Source organism: Hemiscyllium ocellatum, chromosome 6 (genome assembly GCF_020745735.1).
Source record: "Hemiscyllium ocellatum isolate sHemOce1 chromosome 6, sHemOce1.pat.X.cur, whole genome shotgun sequence".
Taxonomy (NCBI): Eukaryota; Metazoa; Chordata; class Chondrichthyes; order Orectolobiformes; family Hemiscylliidae; genus Hemiscyllium; species Hemiscyllium ocellatum.
This window is the reverse complement of record NC_083406.1, coordinates 84,043,883-84,067,968: the sequence shown is the minus strand read 5'-3', so window position 1 is coordinate 84,067,968 and position 24,086 is coordinate 84,043,883. Positions and strand designations below refer to the sequence as shown.

Below are 24,086 nucleotides of genomic sequence, written 5' to 3'. Positions count from 1 at the left end.
TTAGGAATGGACTATCATTTTCCCAACTCGTGACATTAGACAAACTGGCTTTCTGTTTCTGTTCCTTCCTTGAAAAGGAGAGTCACATTATCCAAATTCTAAACCACTGTAACCTTCCCAGAATCTAGCAGGTCCTAGAATATTTTGACCAATGTCCCCATCATCATTCCATCCAGTTCATTTAAAAGCCTTGGATGAAACCATCAGGTCCTGGCAACTTGCTTCTCTTCAGTTCCATTAGTTTGTCAAATGCTTTGTCCCTCTGACAGAGACTGTTATAAGATCTTTCCTCCTGTTAGCACCTTGTTTATATGTTTGGGTTTAAGTTATGTTCCATCACCTCATTCCTTGTAATTAATTCCTCAGTCGCATATTCCAAGGGTTGCAAACTGACATTCGATCCTGTCTTTGTATATACCCATAGAAGCTCTTGCTGTTATTTTTTATGTTTCTTTCCAATTAACTTCCATAATCAATTTTCTCCCTTTTGATTAGCTTTTTAGTCATCTGCTGCTGGTTCCTAAAATATTTTCAATTCTCTGGCCGACTATTAGCTTCTGCTGCTTTGCATGCTTTAGCTTTGATTGAGTACTCTCCTTCACTGACTTTGTTAACCATGGGTGGTTCATCCTTCTCATCAAGTCCTTCTCCTTAACTAGAATAAATATTTGCTGAATGTTCTGAAATTTCTGCTTAAAAACCTGCCACTGTTCACCCACTGACTTTCTTCTTTGTTTGTTTTCCAGCCCACTTTAGACGATTCTTTCTTGATATCCCTGTAATTACCCTCATTTCAGTTGTGGACACTCGTTTGAGACCTGAACTTTCTCTCTCAAACCAAATTTGAAATTCTACTAAAGTTATGATCGCTACTCCCCAGAGGATTTTTATCTGCAAGATCTCTACTGCCTCCCTCATTATGTACATGGAGAGAGAAGGAGCATGAAATTTAAATGGGATTCAGTTGTGACATGGTTGGTGAAGGTGGTGTTTGAGAATGCGAGAGGGGGAAGTGAGGAGGCAAGTGGAGAGTGAGGATGTGGAAGGGGGCAGGGAAGACATTGGTTGGGATGGAAGACTTGGGATAGAGGTGTTTGGATGTGGGCAGGGGAAGGGAAAACCTGGGAGGGGGGATTGAGGACTTGACAGGGTGTTGCATGGATGTGGGAGGGTGAGTGAACACATAGGAAGTGAAGGCCCAGGAACTGTGTGTGGTGGGAGGGGAGAAAAGGCCCAGCAGACTGGGAAGGAGAGCACGAGAGTCTGGGATGGGGTGGGTGTGGAGAGAAAAGTCCCAGCATGGGAGGGAGTGTAGAGAAAAGGCTAACGAGAGATAGTGGGACAGGGGGACGAGACAAAAAGCTTGCGAGGTGAAAGGAGTTGACTGAGAAGGATGGTTTCCTCCCTGCCAGGCCTTTTCGATATCTTCCTTCTGGGCCCTACCTTCCTCGCTGTTTTGCCCAACAGTACCAAGCACCCTTTCTTTCTCCTCTCCACATACGCCACCATATCCCTGGCTCAATCCTTGGTTCGCTCAACCCTTATTCACAACTGCTACCATTACCCAGGCATTACTGCATATGGCACGCTCGTATCAGCAAGCACGGTCTTTTAATTTAACCCTGAATTGCTCCTGATGCCTCAGCAGAACCTCTTTCCAGTCGTACACACACTGTTGGTATCTATGTGAAACCTTCCCCACCCAACTCCAAATTCCTCTCCAGCCCAGAAGAGTTGTCCTGAACTTTAGCATCAACTAGGCAACACAGCTGTTGGGTCTCTCTGTCTTTGTTGCAGAGAACTGTATCTATTTCCAAAATTCTGCTTTCCCCTATTGTTATGACTTTCATTCTTTTCATCTGTGACTTGGATGGCCACAGTATAATGGTCAGTTCACTTGGCCTCCCTACAGTCTGTGCCATTGTCCACACCAGAAGCAAGAACCCCATACATATTGGACAAGGACACTTGCTTAGGCTCTGCCAAAGGTGAATTCTAGATTGCCATATCTGCTTCATTTGCAGACACTCCCGTCTGCAGCTCCAAACAAAATTTGATGTAATTGATCTAAGGGGTGTGACTGTCTCTTGAGACAGTATCTCGGTAGCTCTCTTGCTCCCTGATGAGTCGCAGTGTCTGCTGCTTTGAGCTCATGTTCCTCAAGCAGTCAATACTAACTGCAGATGTGGTCACTGTGGATCATCGCATTGTCCACCAGCTCCCCCATGCTACAGCTGCAATGCATTACCTGCCCAGACATCAAAATTCTATTCCATAAATTAGTTTCGCCATTAAATATTTCTGCCCTAAGAACATTTACTAATTTAAACCAAATGGCCAATCAAAAGAGACAGTAGGAATGTCTACCGATTACCTTACATAGAACATAGAACATAGAAAAATACAGCGCAGTACAGGCCCTTCGGCCCTCGATGTTGCGCTGATCCAAGCCTACCTAACCTACACTAGCCCACTTTCCTCCATATGCCTATCCAATGCCCGTTTAAATGCCCATAAAGAGGGAGAGTCCACCACTGTTACTGGCAGGGCATTCCACGAACTCACGACTCGCTGAGTAAAGAATCTACCCCTAACATCTGTCCTATACCTACCACCCCTTAATTTAAAGCTATGCCCCCTCGTAATATCTGACTCCATATGTGGAAAAAGGTTCTCATGGTCAACCCTATCTAAACCCCAATCATCTTGTACACCTCTATCAAGTCACCCCTAAACCTTCTTTTCTCCAATGAAAACAGCCCCAAGTGCCTCAGCCTTTCCTCATACAATCTTCCTACCATACCAGGCAACATCCTGGTAAACCTCCTCTGCACCTGTTCCAGTGCCTCCACTTCCTTCCTATAGTATGACGACCTAAACTGCACACAATACTCCAGATGCGGCCGCACCAGAGTCTTATACAACTGCAACATGACCTCAGGACTCCGGAACTCAATTCCTTTACCAATAAAAGCCAGTACGCCATATGCCTTCTTCACAGCACTATTTACCTGGGTGGCAACTTTCAGAGATCTGTGTACATGGACACCAAGATCCCTCTGCTCATCCACACTACCAAGTTTCTGACCATTAGCCCAGTATCCATCTTTTTGTTACTCTTACCAAAGTGAATCACTTCACACTTAGCTACATTGAACTCCATTTGCCACCTTTCTGCCCAGCTCTGCAGCTTATCTATATCCCGCTGTAACCTACCACATCCTTCCTCACTGTCAACAACTCCACTGACTTTCGTATCATCCGCAAACTTGCTCACCAAACCTTCTAGCCACTCCTCCAGGTCATTTATAAAAATGACAAACAGCTATGGTCCCAAAACAGATCCTTGCAGAACACCACTGGTAACTGGTTACCTGTTTTCCTATGGTCTCTCTCCTTGGCTCTCACAGTGAATACAGGGCTGATGGGGCTGTCTGCCATCAGTTTTTATCTACTACACTGCAGCCCTTCTCAAGCAGGTCCATTCGTCTCTTTATGAAGTGATAGCGTTACACTGTATGGGAGGACGTACAGACAAGGTGATGGCACTTACCTTTGCAGAGCACAGGAGGTCACGACCTTCATATGGCACTGCTGTGCATTGCTTCCAACCCAGGTAACTATCTCTGTCCACACTGGCAGTGTCTGCTGTTGTGGTAGCTACTATAGCTATTGGTGGATCTGGGAAAATAAGTTGACATTCCTGTCAACCACCCCATCGATTAAAACCTTCAGATCCCAGTTGGCAAACCACAGGGTTCCATTTTCCGGTTCTCATCCATCCCTTTTTGAATGCAATCAAAGGATACACTTTGAATGGTTAACTCCAGCTTACAGTGTTTGAACTTGTGCGCAGCTGGAGTTTAAAAATGGAAGACATAGAAGGTCCCAGTGGTGGCGAGTAGAAACCATTAAGACCAAAAGATGTAGAAACAGAAGCTGGCCATTCAGCCCATCAAGTCTGCTCCACAATTCAATGTCCATAGAGGTAACCCTTCTAGAAAACAGCTGAAATTGACACTTGGACAAAATTATTGAAAGATTCAGCCCTTGCTATGTCTTTTCTTTATAAAGTTTTTTTGTAGCGTGTACTTTGAATTTGGAACTTTAGTGAGTCAACTTCGGCAGAATGCATCAACCATTTCCCTTGGTGCTCAGTTGTGAAGAACTAGGTGAAATTATGCTGAAGGTGAGTTGTAAAAGAACATCCTATCTTACTCATCATTTCAGGGAATTGTCTTACACCTGAGGGGCAGGCAGTTCTTATTGGAAACTTACAATTTCCAAATTTTACAGATAGGTTTATTTTTTAGATTAGATTAGACTTACAGTGTGGAAACAGGCCCTTCGGCCCAACAAGTCCACACCGACCCGCCGAAGCGCAACCCACCCATACCCCTACATTTAACCCTTACCTAACACTACGGGCAATTTAGCTTGGCCAATTCACCTGACCTGCACATCTTTGGACTGTGGGAGGAAACCGGAGCACCCGGAGGAAACCCACGCAGACACGGGGAGAACGTGCAAACTCCACACAGTCAGTCACCTGAGTCGGGAATTGAACCCGGGTCTACAGGTGCTGTGAGGCAGCAGTGCTAACCACTGCGCCACCGTGCCGCCCACATTTTCTTGATGTCCATCATTTTAATGCATGTTTCAACAAACTTAGTGATTACAAAGAGTACAGAGAACAGTACAGCACAAGAGCAAGCCCTTTGGCCCACCACAATCTAACACATGTTGTCTTCTGAACTTAAAAAAACCTTTTGCCTCTACATGTTCTGTATCTTTCTATTCTCTGCCTATCTGTCAAGATGTCTCTTAAATGTTGTCATAGTATCTACCTCCACCACCTCCTCTGGCAGCTCATTCCAGGCATTTGCCACCCTCTGTGTTAAATACTTGCCTCTCACATCTCCTTTAAAGTTTACCCCCTTTTACCTTAAACTTATGACATCTCTACACTGAGACAAAGACCTCAACCATCCATTATCGCTATGCATCTCATAAACCAATAAACTTCTATCAGGTCTCCTCGCATCCTTCGATGTTCAAACCTAGTTTGTCCACTCTCTGCTCATAGCTAATACCCTTTAAACTAGGCAACATTCTGGTAAACCTTTTCTGTACCCTCTCCAAAGCCCCCACATCATTCTGGTAGCATGGCAACCAGAACTAAACGCAATATTCCAAATATGTCCTAACTAAAGTTCGATATGGATGCAGCATGATTTGCCAAATTTTATACTCGACGCCATGACCTATAAAAGCAAGCATTCCATGTGCCTTCTTGACTGCCTTATCCATTTTATGTTTCAGGGAATTATGGACCTAACTCTATATATTGATGCGACTGAAGGTTCTACCATTTATTGCATATTGTACATTTTAGATCTTCCAAAATGTATTGCCTCATATTTGTCTGGATTAAACATTACCTGCCATTTCTCTGCCTAAGTCTCCAGCCTATCTGTATCCCTGCTGTATTCTCTGGCAATCCTCCTCACTTTCCACAGCTCTACCAATCTGTGTTTCAACTGCAAACTCACTAATCAAACCACTTACATTCTTCTAAAAATCATTTATGTATCTATGATTAACAACCGGGAGACCACCGCTCGCAGATCTCCACTCAGAAAAAAACCCTTCCACCTCTACTCTCTGTCTTCTATGACCAAGCCAGTCCTGTATTCCAGGACCAGCTCACTGTGGGTCCTATGTGATTTTTTAAATTCATTCACATAATGAGGACTTTGCTGGCTAGGCCAACATTTATTACCCATTCCTAATTTCTCTGGGGCAATTAAAAGTCAATGAAAATGCTGTGGGTCTGGAGTCACATGTCGGCCAGACCAGATAATTATGGTAATTTTCTTCCCTAAAGAACATTAGTGAACTAGATAGGTTTTTCTAACAATCGACAATGGATTTGTGGTCATCATTAGACTCCTAATTCCAGATTATTTAATTGAAATCAAATTCCACCATCTGCTGTGGTGGGATTCAAACTCAGGTCTCCAAATATTATCTGGGTCTCTGGATGAATAGTCCAGTGATAATACTCAATCAAGTTTGTGAGGTAGGATCTTCCCTATACAAAGCCATGCTGCCTTCTGCTAATAAGTCCATATTTTTCCAAATGTGAGTAAGTCCTACCTCTAAGAATTTTCTTCAATAATTTCACACATTTTAATTGCCTTGTAATTTCCTGGATTATCCCTATTGCCTGTCTTAAATAAAAAACAACAACATTGGCTAGTCTCCACACCTCTGAGATATCTCCTGTGACCAAAGAGGACACAGAAATTTCATACAGGATCCCAGCAATTTCCTCAGCTGTCACTTCAGCATGCTGGGATAGATCCCAACAGGTTCTGGGAACTTGTCTATCTTAATGCTTTTCAAAACACCCAAAACCACATCCTTTTTTTATATTAGCATGCCCCAAAATATCTGCACACCCCTCCCAAGATCCACCACCCACTATGTCCTTCTCCTCAGTGAATACTGATACAAGTATTCATTGAGGACCTCACTCATTTCTTACAGCTCCACACATAACTTTCTTGTGTGGACCTACCCTTGCCCTAGCTACCCTCTTGCTCCTTATATATTATAAAACACCTTGAGATGTTTCTTCATTTTGTTAGCCAAAATCATTTCATGTCAACAGTGTGGTGCTGGAAAAGCACAGCAGCTCAGACAGCATGAAAGATGCAGGAAAATCAGGAATGAAGATGAAGGGCTTTTGCCCAAAACGTTGATTTTCCTGCTTCTCTCATGCTGCCTGAGCTGCTGAGCTTTTCCAGCACCACACTCTTGACTCTGATCTCCAGCATCTGCAGTCCTCACTTTCACCTAAAATCATTTCATGGCCCTTTTATCCTAATGCCTTGTTTGAGTTCATTCCTGCTATCTTTGTATTCTTTGAGGCATGTATCTGTCTTCAGGTTACTAAACCTTACCTATCGCTCCATTTTCTTTTTGACTAAGCTCTCGATTTCTATTTGTTGAAGGTGCTCTGAATCTTGCCATTCTTATCCTTCATTTGAACTCTAACCAACAAGACTTTAAAAGTTTCCCACATGCTAGATGTGGAGTTACCATCAAACAGCCATTTGCAAATGATATTCCCCAGCTCCTGCTAATATTGAGATAGTTAGCTTTCCTCCAGTTTAGTACTTACCATAGATGACTACTGTCATCCTTATCCATAAGTAACTTAAAACTTACAGAACTTTTTTTGAAATGCTCCCCCACTGAAACCTCGATCACCTGGCCAGGCTAATTCAACAATATCAGGTCTTATATAGGCTTTTCTCTAGTTTGATTATTTACATATTGGTTCAAAAAACTGTCCTAGAACATAGAACATAGAAAAATACAGCGCAGTACAGGCTCTTTGGCCCTCGATGTTGCGCCGATCCAAGGCCACCTAATCTACACTAGTCTACTACCCTCTATATACCTATCCAATGCCCGTTTAAATGCCCATAAAGAGGGAGAGTCCACCACTGCTACTGGCAGGGCAATCCATGTCCTATTCTCACCCATCTAGACTCCTGGCCCTAAGCTTGTTCCAGTCAATATAGGGGAAGTTAAAATCATCCACCACAACAACCCTGTTCACACTTTTCCATAATCTGTTCACATATCTGTTCTTCTATCATCCATTGGTTCTTGGGAGGTCTGTAATACAATCCCATCAAAGTGATTGCACCTTTCCTATTACTGAACTCTACCCATAAGGTCTAGCTGGATTAGCCCCTGTGAATGTTCTGCAATTTTTAAAAAGTTTTTGTTGACCTAATTCAGCTGTTCATACCATTAAACATTAAATTCATTTGGCTTAATTCATCAAATATCCAATTTAAAAAAAAACTAAATATGCAGTGCCTTCTTTTGCTCTAATTCATTGTTATAATTCTGCTTTGCCTCTAAGCTTTAAGAGTGCCTGTGGGTTGCAGAAACATTAGAGCTCACTGGTTTGCCAGATTTGCTTACATGCTGCTTATCAGGATGCTGAAATAAAAGGAGCAATAAAGCAGAAATGAACCCATTAGAACAACAGTAATACTATATTACAAGAACAACCTTAAATTTCATCAAGCAGTGCAGTTTAGAAATGAAAATAAGCCCTTACATCATTAGCAAACTTCCCTCCTGTTCACAATGACTGTCATACATCTGCATCGAGACAATCTGCTACCCTGAGAGTCTGCAGGTGCCAACCTATTCTAATGTTAAGCTGGGGTTGGTGGGGTATATCAAGTCCCTCAGAAAGGTAAAGTGCAGTAGCCTAATAGCAATTGCTTGTTTAGGATGTGACATACATTCAAGAACCATTCTTCATACATAAACCTATAGGCATTAAATGTTTGCAGACTACTCGGTCTGGTTAAGATAGGCACATACCAGTAAGGTGTATTGGAGGTTGATGAATCTTAACCAATTAGAACACTTGTTTGGTTGGTCTAGGTGCATGATTTTAGAAATCTTGTGGCACAGTGGTACTGTCCCTACCTTTGGTCCAGGAGGCCTTAGTTCATGTCCCACATGCTCCAGAGATATGTCATATATGCCTGAGCAGGTTCACTAAGAATATCTGAACCCTAGCTGATATTGTATTTTCTTCTGCATAATTCAAATGCACTGATCCCAATTAACTTGCTCTTCCTTCTGCCTTTGATGCAATGTAGCTTGTGTATCTAACCTGGAACTTATTTCCCTATATCATCAGTATTATACCATTTACTGGTCAAATCTGTACTTGCTTATTTTGCTGGAGTTTCTTTGAGTTCAAATCAATGTACAGCATGACTGGAACATCACTGGCAAGTCATTGAAGTCGACGTACATGTAACTTTGCGAAGCAGATTTTAAAGCCCTCTCTTTTCTCACTGAAATAAATTTTGGATAAAGTTATTGTATAACCCAAGTCTCTGCTTCACTTTCAGTGAAAATACAGTACTAAGAGTAGAAGTGGGCGTTTTGGGCCTCCATCTTTGCCTCATCCACTCACCCTGAATTTGAGTTTCACAACCTCACAATTCTTAATGTAAGAGCGATTTCTCCCACACTCCAATATAAAATTCCTTCAGTTACACTTGTTTCTATGAATTTAAACCTGAACATATTGGGAACCAACTTTAAATTGTGGCAATGAATGGTACAATTTTAGCATCACTGCATGAAGGCAGAGGCCTTACTTTTATGAAGGTCAGAAACAGAGCATAATGCCAGAAGCAGGTTAAAAAAACCTCAGGTTTAAAAATATAACAGTGGGTTTGTGTACTCTCCATGAGGTTTACTGTTCTTGCATGAAGGCATGAAGAGTTATAATTTGATGATTTAGGTTCTGTGCCTACTGCTTTGTCTTTTTGAAATGAGTCGTTTCTAACATTCCATACCTGTGACCCGAAGTCTGTCAGCACCAACCACCACCTCATTCTCGTCTGCAGAAAACAGCATTCTGCCTGTGTTTGAGTTGACTTCAAAATGTTTTCCATGAGCTTGCACTGTACTGGGACCTTGAGCCAAAAGATAAACAATATCAAAATATCAGGAGCTTGTGAGATGAAGTATTCCTAAAGGGAGAAATAGAAATCAATATCAAATCACCTGTGAGAATGCTTCAAGAATGTTATTGATGTACTTTGAAAAAAAAAATGGCAACGCTTTCAGAGTAGATATTTTGAAAGGTTTCTGTTCACTTTTTGTCTCTTGGATGTTTCAAACAAATGGTCAAAAAGTGACAATTTTCAATGGTGACCTTAATAGCATTCTTGAGAAAAGAGTTATAAAATGGCAATGGAAAATATTCTGTCACAGGATTTTACAGTCAGCTAATGAACGGTTCTTAATGGAGTGTACATTAAAATAAAAAGACAAACTGGACAGAACATTAGGAATGGAGATTCCATAATCAGCAAATAAAGACAAAGGAGAAACAAAAAACATTATCAAAGCATTTCTCTAATTTAGTATTATTCTGTACATTTGCCAATACCTTTTCTACCTCCATCTTATTGCAAAATGGAACTTTACTTTTCCAATTCTTTGTAAACCATTCAAGTTTGGTATAAAAATTACTTTTATCTGGGTTGCCACATTGCTTTTTATCAGTTGTGTGGCATCTGCCTACCAGTGTGAAGTGTCAGGGTTCCAATGTGGTATGCTACAGATGGTAGATTTTATACTGGAGTCTCTGCATCTTGTATTTGTGAGTTTATGATCTCTGCTATTCCAGAGAAATTAATAGCAGAGCCCCTCAGGCTGTTATAGTCACAATAAAATTAGTAGGACACCCTGAGGGGAAGACTGCCAGCTTATTGGTTTGCCAAGAGAAATAAAAAGGGAGAGACAGCAAAGTCCAGTACATTTTCCTCTCTCCCCATTAATGATTTATTTCTGTGACATTAGGATGGCCTGACTTGAAGCAGAATTCATAGCTGTTTTAAACCAGCATTACTGAGGACCGAAAGAAAAGAAAGTTGAACTTGCTAAAATTTCGCTGCAGTGCATCAGTGTGAACTGTCATGATTGGCTGAATTTGATTTTTAATATTCCACCCAACTTTCAGTGATGCTGTGGTACTTGTATTTCAGAATTCAGGCTGGTGTTCTTGGGAAATGGGTTCGTATTGCACCATGACAGATAGTGAAATTTGAATTCAATAAAATTGGGAAGTGAAAGCTAGCCAAATGATGGCTAAGTAGCCACTTGTTGATTGTTGCATAAACTCACCTGACTCCTACACAGAAGCAAAGAAAATAGGAGTAAGTTGTTTGATTCTTTGAACCTTCTCCATCATTCAACATCTGATCATCTAAGTCAAAATGTTCAATATTTTAACCTCATCTCTGTCAGTGGCAGAGAATTCTGAAGGTTCACCACTGGCTGGATGAAGAAATTGTCTCCTCATCTCAGTCCTCAATGGCCCACCCTGTATCCTGAGTGATCCCTGGTTCTGAACTTTGCTGTCATCAGGAACACCCTTCCTAGGTTTACCCTATTAGTCCTGTTAAAACTTTAGAGGTTTCCAGGAGAACATTCTTCTGAATTCAAGTGAATATTGTCCCAACCAATCCAATCTCTCTTCATAAATCAGTGTGCCATTCCAAGATCAGTCCAGTAAACCTTTATTGTGCTCCATCCAAAGCTAGAATATCCTTCCTCAGATAAGGAGACCAAAACTACACACAACATTCCAGCTCAAGTCTCCCTAAGGCCATGTACAAATGCCACAGGATATTGCCACTCCCGTACTCAAATCATCCCGCTATGAAGGCCAAGATATCATTTGGCTTCTTTACTGCCTGCTGCCCCTGCATACTTATTTTCACAGACTGGTTGAGAATGACACCCACATCTTATTGCACCTCCTCACTTCCCCAAACTATTACCATTTAAATCATAACCTGTGTATCTGTTTTTGCTACCATTGTGGAAAACTTCACAATCATCCACATTAGGCTTCATCTAGCATGAATTTTCCCATTCCTTTAACGGGTCAAAATTACACTGAACCATCTCTGCATTCTCCTCACAGTTCACCCTTCCACCAGCTTTGAGCAAGAACACTCTCTAGGGAAGGAATTCTACCAAACCTTGCCAGGTCTGGCCCACAAGTGATTAGACCTACAGCAATGTGGCTGACTCATGAGACTCTCTTCTGGGCAAATAGGAACAAACAATATATGATGACTCAGCACACATCCCATGTGTTTGTTCCCATGGGTGTTCATCCATATCCCATGAACAAATAAAAGATCTGAGCCAAACAAATCAAGTAGAGCAGAACAATCAGGTAGATTCCATCGTAAGCTGTGAGGGCCCATCTAAGAAAAAGTGGTGCCTATTTCTCAGCTTACAAGACAAGATTTCTCAAAGAGAAGGTTTGAATTTGGATTGGGAGAAGGCAGGTTTGATTAAAACAAAGCAGGATCTGGCTAAAGTAGACTAGAAACAGTTATTTAGGGGTAGATGTGCAACAGAACAAGGGGAGGCATTCAAAAAGGTATTGGCGAGCAAATAGGCCCAAAATGTTCCCATTAGGGTGAAAAACAGGAGCAGAAAGCCCAGAGAACTCTAGAAGTCAAATGATATCCAGAACTGGATAAAGAGGAAATGAGAGGCATATAACAGGGACAAAGGCAGTAAATCTATTGGAGCTTGGAGGAGTGTAGAAAGTGCAGGAGGGATCTTAAGAAAGCAATTAGGAGAGAAAAGAAGGGTCATGAAAATCCTTGGTGGGCAACCTTAGGGTGAACTCTTAAGATATTTTACATGTATCTCAATGAGAAGAGAGTAACTAGGGAAAGAGAAGGGAGGAAGGATGAAATCTGTGTGTGGAGTGAGAGGATACTGATGTAGTGTTACAGTGCTTCATATTAGTCTTTAATTTGGCGAAAGAGGATGTAGGGACAGAATTCAAGAAGATGTAAGGACAGAAGTTGAGCAGTTTGACATCAAGAATGAGGATGTATTGGGGGATTTGACAGCTTAAAAGCAGACAACCACCAAGGTCCAGAGAAGTTGTATCCCAGGCTGCCGTAGGAGATAAGGAAGGAAATTACATCAGCTTGGACCTAAATTTTTACTTCCTCTCTGATGGCAGGGAAGGTACCAGAAGCCTGGAGACCAGCTATTGTGGTTCCACTTCTCAACAAGGGTGGTAGAGATCGACTTGGAAACTACAGATCGGGGAGTCTGACATCACTGGTAGGAAAATGCATTGAGAAAATTCTGAAGAAGGAAATTAATATTTATTTCGCGAGAAAAGGTTTGTTCATGGATAGTCAGCATGACCTTTGATAGGGGGAGGTCATGTCTTACAAATCTGGTTCAATATTTTTACAAGGTGACCAAGTGTGTAGATAAGGGGAGTGCAGTTGATGTAGTTTATAATGGATTTTAGGAAGGCCTTCAACAAGATCCCACATGGAGATGAATAAGGAAGGTGAAATTAAGTGGGATCCAGAGTAAATTGGCAAATTGGATCAAAAATTGATTGGGGTACATCCAGTAGCATAGCATTAGGATCAATAATGGGTCACTTATTGTTTGAGATACATAAATGATTTGGATGAGAACATGGGGGTGAATGATAAGTAAAGTGAGAATGACACACAGTTTGACAATGAGGGAGTAGATTTCAGGCTACAGGACGATATAAATAGATTGGTCAGATGGGCAGATCAATGGCAGATGGAATTTAACTCTGATCAGTGTGAGGTGATGCACTTTGAAACAAGACAATGAGTATACAATGAATGGCAGGACCTTAAGAAGCTCAGATGAACATAGAGATCTTGGAGTGCTTGCCCATAGATCCCTGAAAGTGGCAGGACAGATTAATGACATAGTGAAGAAGGCATATGGAACTTGCCTTTATTAGTCCAGGCATAGATTATAAGAGCAAGAAGATTATATTGGATCTGTACAGGATTTTGGGTATGTCCACAGCTGGAATACTATGTGCAGTTCTAATCAGTACACTATAGGAAGAATGTGATTGCACTGGAGAGGGTGCAGAGGAGATTCACCAGGATGTTGCCTGGCTTAGAACATCTTGGCCACAAAGAGAGGCTGGATAAACTTAATTTGATTTCTTTGGTGCAGGGAAGGTTGTGAGGGCGATCTGATGGACGTGTATAAGATTATTTGGGCTGTGAAGTGGGTGGATAGGAAATTGTTCCCCTTTGTCGAAGGGTCAATAACAAAGGAGCATTACTGTACAATGAAAGGCAGAAGGTTTAGAGGGGACACAAGAAAAAATATTTTCACCCAGAAGGTGATAGGGGTTTGGAATGTACATTTTGGAGGAAAGTTGACTGGGGTAACTTCACAATGTTGAACAAGTGCATGAGCATTTGAAGTATATGCCATTTTGAAGGCTATGGACCGAAGCCTCTATTGTACCGATGATTCTATGACCTTATTATTCCTCCGATGAGAATAGCGCAATTCTGCTCAATGTTGCCTGTTTTACAGAAAATCTATTTTAAAAGCTGTAGTCATTACCACACTGATATTCACTTCGAAAGTAAGTCTGTTTCATTAAAAATGTAATAGAGCGCTAATGAAGCATTCTGTAAAAGTGTGTAAGGGTTTAACAATGGCATGGCTGGGAAACCCTGCAGCAAATTTCACAAAGTTCAGCTAATTAATAACGTCATAAAAATCATTAGCATTTTCTTTTCAGTTGTCTGAGAACACATCCATTAAAAAAAATCATTGAGAAAAACAGCCATTTGCTTGATAAAGATGAAAGCATGCATTTTTGTAATGCTGAAGGAGATAATTATTTGTGCAGTTTAATCCATGTCCAGCCAGGTTGTAAGACTAATCATAACAAATAGTGAGCAGACAAGCTACAAAGGTGAATAGATTTTTCTATGACAGATAAAATGCTTTTAGTGACTTTTTTTTGGCTGCAAAGTCCAAAACACAGCAAAGAAATATAATGTTATATTTTAGAAACTAACAACCTATATCTACAAAATGGTTTTAAATGCTTCACAGGGATAATTTTAAATAAGATTTGATGCATTTCATCAAATGAGTTTTAAAATGTATTTGTTAGGCTAGAATTTGTGTGGCATTTAACAGAGAGCAAGCAGACACAAACTGTCTTCCCAGGCGACAGTTCCAACACTTCACTGCTAACAATTTTGTTCCTCTTTGCCAATACCAATCCATTTCTGAACATATGTTAGACTGCTAGGTGAAAGATTCCCTTCCGGCCACTGATTTCATTGCGTTATGCTGCCATATTGATAGGCTTGGGTACGTGCCTGTGTCAGAATGAGTAAATGCACAAGCAAGTAGATAGAAAAGCAGTGCAAAAGTGGTGCTAACTCTCAGCCTGGAGTAAACCTTGGCTTTCATCTTATCAATGGTCTCCATTTGTAGAGTTGTGGTCATGGTTTTCTTGAATGTTGCCAACAGCCTGACATTGCTGGGGTCTCCTTCTTTTTGCTTTGATTTCTCATTATCTTGTCTTGCAAACAGAGAAATAGGGACCAATATTTCCTCTCTGGGTCACTGCTGGGTCCTGCATTGGCAGTTCACTCCTTTCAGAGGTGAGTATCTAATACCGAAGGCAGCTCATCACCCCCTTTTCCAGGGCAATTAGAAATGGGCAATTACTCACCCTGCCAGTGACACCCATACCTCATGAAAGAATTTGTTAAAAGTTCTGCTTCTGGCACTTTGGCTTGTTCAGTCATCAGATCGAGTCTGTAATCTGCCCAACCCCTCTGCTGCCATTTTGTGGCATCCTCTTTGGTGCTGTCCCTACACAGTATTATCGTTAAAATGCTTTAATGAGTGATCACTGATCATACCTTGTGGACTCCAGTTTGCAAACCCATGGCATGGCAAGATATGATTTTATGTGCTGCCATATTTCTAAATAACTTGGGAAAGCCAGCAGGAAATAGCTTCTAGGAGTAAAAGGTTAGAACCTGTGACGCAGGTTATATGACTGCATTCCTGTCATTTAATCAAACTCTGATGGCTTTGCAGTGATATTCCCGAAAGAATATGTTGCACCCATATGTTTCTCATGCAAATCATGCACAAGGCTGTGCTTGAAATTCTGGCACATGCACAGCTAAACAAAAACATAGCTATCCAAACATAGCTATCCAAAAACATAGCTAGTCAGCCAAGCTATCCAAAATAAAAATTGGTATGTTGCTCTTAATGTATGCTGTATTTCAATTTTCAATGGCAATGCATACACTTTAAGCAATAAATTGGTGTTGCCAGGGTGGGAATAAGTCAACCTTGCAAGAGGATTCGCAGTAGGGTTAAAATCAACGAGGTAAAAACAATGACTGCAGATGCTGGAAACTAGATTCCGGATTAGTGGTGCTGGAAGAGCACAGCAGTTCAGGCAGCATCCAAAGTGCAGCGAAATAGATGTTTCAGGCAAAAGCCCTTCATCAGGAATAAATCATGGTTACTCTGCAAATGCTAAATTTCTATAGATCAACAGATGTTTCAGATTTTTTTTCATAATGCAGGTCGAGGCTTATTCATGTGAATGTCTAGAAATATGGCTATAGGTGGAATCTAAGCAGGTAAGGAGAATAAATGAAGCACAGCTATTTTAGGTCCCCTGCCTGATGTTACTGGGGTGTAATTTAGAATTTCCTCTAAGCTAATTAAATAACCAAAGGTTGTGTATTTTCAGCATTTTACAATTTTTTCTACATTTATTGGATTTATGTGATAATTTCTTGAGAATGGTAATGATATTTGTTGCTTTTCACTTTAAAGAGACAAATGGGCTGAATTTTAATCAGCAGGAAAGCATAGTTTTGGTGTGAGTGGGACTTAAAACGACTGAAATTGAGAGGAGTTCGAGAGTCAGATTGCCACTTGATTACTTTCACTTTTCACTCCAGTCCACCTGACGGTGTGCACGCACTCGTCATGTGTTAATTGTTCAACACAAGCAGTTTTACACATCACTTTTGAGTTTAATGTTGGGTCCATGGGTTTTCTCTGAGCTTTCTGAAACTCAGCAAAGAAACCAAGTTGAGCACATGCATTTAAGGTGTCAGATGCAATGTCAATGTAAAAGTGACACTCAGTATTCACAGCTGCTTTCTTCTCTGGCAGCACAAGAGGATTTATTTACAGTATTTTTACTTTGAGGTTATATTGTACAATTTACAGGTTACTTTCCACACTTCGGAGGCTTGTTCTATTAGATTAGTTCAGATGTCAGATATATTGCCATTGATTGGGTATCACAGAAGGACCACTATGTACATCAACAGTACTTGCAGTTACCCACAGACCTGGAGTTTCAAAGCAGAGAAGAAACTAGACGCTATACAAGGTCCACACGTAGACAGTTTTCTTGTCAAACCTGAACAGTAGTATCTCAAGTGACTCCGAATATCATGTAAAGTAGTGACAGATGTCTGCAGCTTACTTGAGGAAGACATACTCAGTCTGGTGGACATGGGCTGCCAGAGACAGTCAAAGATACCACTGCCCTCAATATTTTGCCTCCACATCCTTCCAGGATTCTGCTACATACTTACCCCAGATTTTCCTGTTGACCGCACAAAAATATATTATAAACAGGAGTCCTGAGTTTAAGAACATGGGTGCGAGGTGTGAAGGGCCTCACATTGGACACAGAAGGTAGGAGTGGGATGAATGTACTGGATGTCTTGATAGAGAGGGTAAGGTATTAAGAAGTACCTTTCAGCTACAGATGCTGGGGAGGAGCAGTCAGAAGTTGAAAGGAGGTCTTTGAGAAAGATGGCCCCCTCCCACCCAAGGCTAGAACAGGTGACCTCCAAAGCATGCTGCCTGCCTCATAGTACATATCAATAATTAGCCAATTCAGAGTTATAGAGTCACTTAAGGCTCTCAACTGGGGCAATTTTAGCTTTGCATGCCTGGCCCAGTTTACTTAAGGAAATTTGGCGATGGGCTAGTGATATTATCACTAGATATTAAGCCAGAAACTCAGCTGTGCTGGGGACCCAGTTCTAATCCTGTCACAGCAGATGGTTGGGATTTGAATTCAATAAAAAAAACCTGGAATTAAAAAAATGGACTGATGACCATGAAATTATTGTTGATTGGAATTAAAAAAATGGACTGATGACCATGAAATTATTGTCGATTGTCCGAAAAACCCATGTGGTTCACTAGTTCTGTTCAGGGAAGGAAATCTGACATCCTCAGCCAGTCTGCCCTATATGTGACTCCAGTCCCACTGCAATGTGGTTGACTGTCAATTGCCCTCTGGCTTACTCGACCATTTCATTCATTTGTACCAGTCACTACAAAATCTTTTCAAGAGCAACTAGAGACAGGCAATAAACGCTGGCCAGCCAGCGACGCCCACATCCTGCAAATGAAACCCTTGCCCCCTACCCCCCCAAAGTGGAGACCTTGTCACTCATGTTAATCCCTGTAAAGACATATCTGGTTCACTAATGTCCTTGAGAGAAGTGAGTCTGTCATCCTTACCTGATCAGCCCTAAACATGATACATCTGACTTTACCAACTGTGATGTGATTGCTTCGTAACTCAATTAGGGAAGAGCAATAAAGCCTGGAATCTCCAAATAGGTTCATATACCATGAAAGAATAAAATAAAAATCAGGGATGGGTAGGAACGTTCCCCAGGAAATATTATGAGTGCTCACCTTCATACACATCAGTAAGGTCTTTGTGTTTTTGCCCATGTCTCTATGAGTCTCTACCACAGACACCTTGGTCCTGATAGTTACACGGATGGATTTTGAGAGAGGAAGATGGAAGGTACAGCAGCAAAATCCAAAATGTGGGTTTCCCTTAACAGAACATTAACTCTACACCATTACCTTCCCCCCCACCTCCCCCACCATATTTCTTGCCTGATAGTTGGCCTGATTGACAAACTAGACTACCGTCAAGCAAGAAAAGCACCGAAGGATGGTGTGTATGGAATGAGCTGCCAGAGTTAGTGGTAGAGGTCGATACAATTACAACATTTAAAAGACACGCACGACCCTGTGTGAAAAAGTTGCTTCTCAGATCCCTTTAAAATCTTTCCCCTCTCACCTTAAACTTGTGCCTTCTAGTTTTGGACTACTCTACTCTCGAAAAAATATCTTGGCTATTCAACATATCTATATCCTCATGATTTTACAAACTTTCCGAAGATCACTCTTCAGCCTCCTGTGCCCCAGTGAAAAAAGTCCCAGCCTGTCCAATCTCTCCTTCTAACTCAAACCTTCCAGTCTCAGTAACATCCTTGTCGATCTGTTTTGCACCCCTTCCAGTTTAATAACATCCTTTGGATAGCAGGGTGACAGGTACATGGATAGGAAATGTTTAGGGGAATATGGACCAAATGCAGGCAAATAGGACCAGTTCAGTTTAGGAAACCTGGTCAGCATGGACAAATTGGGCCGAAAGGTCTGTTTCCATACTGTATGACTCTACAATTCTCGACCTAGTGTTTGAGTGGACTGCAGTGGTGATGGGCAGACAATTGCAGGGGAGGAGCAGCATCTAGTGGGGAGTGTGTGTTGGAATCTATAAGGAAAGATCACTGAGGTCGGAGATCATGAAGAGTTTTACGGCATTGGTGATTTGTGGGAGGAATTCAGTGATGGGCACAATTCTGGGGAGAATTTGGAGGTGAAGAAGACCCTTATGGAGTGAGCTCAATCTTTTTTTTAAAGGTTGCATTGAGATTGGATTGATCACCCACTCTTCTTCAAAACTTCCTTTAAAACCAAGAGAACCGAACTGTGAGTTTGAGGTGGTTTGACTCCCTGTCTGAAAATTTCAATCTTTTACTTTCTGACTGAAAACATTTCATCTTTTTTTGGGTGGGAAGGTTGTGCACTTAAAACAGCCAGTTATAAGAATACTTTAATTTTTTCAACCTTATTAAATGTTGACTATAACCTGTTTCTCTTTCAGCTGTATGAATGGACAATGAAGGGAAGTTCAGGAATAAAATCAAGTGGCAAATAATCAGGCAATACTTGTCGATGTCTGGAGATTAGAAAGAACATGGTTATGCTGCGTGAAACCATAAGTGCACTTAACTCAAATGAAATTGTGGAATATTTTATTATTATAATAGTCCACTTATCACTGTCTATTTATTGTCATTGATTATTATCACAACCCATTTCAGTGAAGCACACATATCTGACTTCATAATTTCATATTTTCATTCTGTATTTCTACTTACTGCCACATGTGCACACATATTTCCTGAATGTAAGCACTTTATTGTTATTTCATGTTCCTCAGCATGCAGTTAAAGTGAAGTGATATGAAATGACACTTGAAAAGGAGTTTATTTTTCCAAACCATTAATTTTGACTATTACTTAAAAATTACTGCAATTTGTCGACTTGTAAGTCTTGTGAGAAAGCCCAGTTTAGAAAGAGCAATGGTGACATATAAGGTACACAAGGAAAATAGCTCAGCAAATCAGAAGCAAGCAATTTCATAATTTTAATGTCATTGTGTCATGAATTCCTACGCAACTCTGCATGAATAGTTTTGCTTATCTCCCCTGGAGCCAGAGTCACAGAGTTATCTATTAATGTTTTCTTGCAGATATTCAGATCTCCATGAAGCTACAGTAGCAATCACTGGTAGAGGGATTTTCATACACATAGTGACTTTCCTGCAAAGTGGCTTGTCTCTTTTACTCTGTGGTTAGGTTATACAACAAATGGAGGGAAAACCTGCATGACCGTCTCCAAGACATTGATGAATATCAAATAGTAAAAATGCATATTGCCACCATTTTGAACCAACTTTTCATTGGTATAACCAGGTAATTAGCTTCTGAAATTAATGCAACACTGCAAAACATTTTTTTTAGATTTAGGCTTAGACTTTATTGTCACGTGTCCTCAAGTACAAAAGTATAGGAGTACTGTTTCAATGTTGCCACACAAAGCACCATCTTAAGTACAAGTACCTATGTGCAAAAATTTAAGAACACGGTAGAAAGACATAAGGAGCAAAATTTAAATTTAAATTTTACAGTCACTCTTAATATAGCGTTAAAGAAGTTAGCATTATAGTCCTTCTTAATATTGAGTCACAAAATAAAGAAATAAAGCTAAAAGTTCAACTAGTGCTTAGCCATGCTGGGACTGCACTTCCACAACAGCTCCATTCCCGTCACTTTGGCATGCTTTCCCCATGCTGGCTCAATCCCTCCTGCTATCAATGTCACTGCAGATTTCAGGGGAAACTCCATTGTCGTGTTGGATCTCAGACTGCCAAAGCCCCAATCCAGGTGCCTGGCACTTCTATTGGTTGCCATAAGATATACATTTGAGTACACAATGTTGGGAATACCTAGCTCATGGTTGACGTATTTATTTCCGTTTTAAGAATTGAAGTTTAACTGTAGAAAATGGGATAATGCAATTAAGAGAAGCTTTGAATTCCACAATACTTAAAATGATGGTGCTATGTTAATAGTAGAGATTGAGTTGTAAAATAACAGTTGGGCGAGAGTTAGCTAGAGTTGGAGAGGTGACCTTTGCAACCTTTAATGTAATAGCATTCCAGAGAGATGTTTACATTTTGGGAGGTCGGGTTAAATTCAGTTAAAATCATTTAATAAATGCTGAAGTGTTGTGAAACCCATTTATTTAGATAGATTAAAGATAACATTTAAATGAGAAATGAATAATTATCCTAAAGGTCAGTTAAAGGATAGCCCAGAGTGTGCTACATTATCATGGAGATGGGTAGAGCTGAGCAAGGTTCTTTGGTTTTAGTTTTTCTAAGTCATTCTACTGAGAGAGTCAGTTACAATTTGGACCTGATAAGGTTTGCAATTCACTATGAGTTGGTACAGCTGAAACCAATGGAAGGTAGTCTCTAGAGAACTCTGATACAGTTGTGGCGATGCCTACAGAAATCAATAACTTTAAGATTGATGTGTCTTAAAAGAGAATTCTCAGAGAGATAAGAAGCAAACTTGAGTTAATAACAGATGTAGTTGTAAAACATGTAACTAAATTAATAATGCTTGTTATCATTAATTCTTTTGTATGCATTCAAGCCTATTTTGTAAATAAACTGAAATCTTGTGGCATAGTTCTTTTGGTTACAACAAAACTTTTTGATTTATTTTGAAAAGTTAATGGTCCTAACTGGATTGCAACCAAGTGAAATGGCCTGCTAAGCAATTGCTGAAGTCAGGTATCTTAAGCTGTAACTGTGTAGTTGGCTTTAAGCAATTGTATTTTCATTTATTGCAAGCCTTGATGTTGATTACCCTTGTGTAATTGAACCAAAAAGTATTCAAAACACTCAGTAAATTTTGCAGCATCTGAGGCAGCAGGCATTATGGTTTCAGATTGGACTTCCTCTCAGGTACTACAGATATTGAAGTGCACCAAAACATAGTGGAAAATCAGGAGTCTCAGGGACATGAAATCATTTCACTATAATATTTTTATATGATTTTGGATTCAGAGTCACTTGATTTCTGGACTCATGTCTAGAATGTAACCTTACGACATTCATTAGCGGCTTGTAATAAAAAAAATGACTTGAGTGTACTGTTTGCAGTATTATGCATGAATGATTATAACATTCGATGCTTCTCTATCACCTAATTAAAAAAAGATCATTCATTTAGTTTAAAATGTCTGTGGAAGAACTTGATTGGAAGGATGCGAGAGTTGGAAACATACACCTGATGCATAGGAAGATGGTTGTGGCAACCGGAGGTCAGTCATCTTGACTCCAGTACATTTCTGCAGGAGTTCCTTAGAATAGCATCCTAGGCCCAACCATCTTCATCTGATTCATCAATGACCTTCTCTCCATCATAAGGTCAGAAGTAGTGATGTTCACCAATGACTGCACAATGTTTAGTGCCATTCACGATTCCTTGGGAGCTGAAGTGGTCCATGTTCAAATGCAACAAGATCTCGACAATATGCAATGGTGCTAGGGTGAGAGGGGAAAGATATAAAAGAGACCTAAGGGGCAATCTTTTCACATAGAGGATCGTATGTGCATGGAATGAGCTGCCAGAGGATGTGGTGGAGGCTGGTACAATTGCAACATTTAAGAGGCATTTGGATGGGTATATGAATAGGAAGGGTTTGGAGGGATATGGGCTGGGCGCTGGCAGGTGGGACTAGATTGGATTGGGATATCTGGTCGGCATGGACGGGTTGGACCAAAGGGTCTGTTTCCGTGTGTACATCTCTATGACTCTATGACTATGACACACAAAAGCCAGGCAATGACCATCTCCAATAAGAGTTTAGATTACTTACAGTGTCGAAACAGGCCCTTCAGCCCAACAAGTCCACACCGACCCGCCAAAGCGCAACCCACCCATACCCCTACATTTACCCCTTAACCTAACACTATGGGCAATTTAGCATGGCCAATTCACCTCACCGGTGCATCTTTAGACTGTGGGAGGAATCCAGAGCACCCGGAGGAAACCCACGCAGCCCTTTTGCCTGAAGCGCCAACTTTCCTGCTCCTTGGATGCTGCCTGACCTGCTGTGCCTTTCCAGCGCCACACTCTCATCTCTAATCTCCAGTATCTGCAGTCCTCACTGTCACCTAGTTGATTTTAACTTCACTTCGAAGCCTCTTCTAAGGATGCCTACCTTGAAGAAGTGCTCCTCCTAAGGGCTTATGCCTGAAATGTCAACTCTCTTGCTCCTCGGACGCTGCCCGATCTGCTGTGCTTTTCCAACACCATACTCTCGACTCTAATCTCCGGTATCTGCAGTCCTCACTTTTGCCATCTTCATTAAAAGACAATTTAACCATCATCCCTTGACATTCACCGGTGCTATCATCACTGAATCCCCCACTAGCAACATCCTTGCAGTTACCATTAACCAGAAACTCAACTGGACTCATCACATAAACAGAATCTTTCAAACCAACAGCCACTACATCTAGAAGGACAAGGGCAAGCAGTTAAATGGGAACATCACCACCTGCAAGTTCCCCTCCAAGAGACTCACCATCCTGACCTGGAAATATATCACCACTCCTTCACCGGAATGCTATTCTGCTATTCCTTCCCTAAGGCAGCTCACCATCACCTTCTCAAGGACAACTAGGGATGGGCAATAAAATGCTGGTGACATCTACATCCCATCAGTGAATAAAAATGGGATAGGTGTGGTCCATGTAATAATTAAGAATATACATTGAATTAAGCAAGGTTGGTGGAGAGTGTTTGAGCACCTGGATTTGAAACTAAGCAGATTCTTCAAGTAATAATCTCTCGATGACTACTTGAGTTTACCTGAGATTGATATAGGGTCAAGTAGACTAGAAAATGTAAATGTCTACCTGAAAGAGAACAGTGGGAAGGTGGATTCTGATGCATGGATCACTAGCACTTGTACTGTTGTTACATTGGAATGGGTTCCATTTAAAGCAGACTGGGATCGTTGTCCTGGTGTATCATGCAATTAGATTGGATCTTAATGACAAGAGGAGTGATGGTGGGTGTTGGGTTGGTTAGGAATCAAATGAAAGCAAATTTTGAGATATACAGAAAATGGTTCAGGATACAGAG

General features: G+C 40.9%; 1 protein-coding gene across 6 annotated transcripts in view; it reads right to left on the bottom strand.

The window, feature by feature from the left end:
* Window positions 1-24,086, bottom strand: part of sgcg (sarcoglycan, gamma) — a 644,218-nt gene that overhangs the window by 154,415 nt on the left and 465,717 nt on the right. For all 6 annotated transcript variants that reach the window (XM_060826731.1, XM_060826730.1, XM_060826734.1 and 3 more), the window contains one exon: window positions 9,414-9,533. In XM_060826731.1, the coding sequence (XP_060682714.1) occupies window positions 9,414-9,533 (120 nt within the window). The remainder of the gene's footprint in view (window positions 1-9,413; window positions 9,534-24,086) is intronic.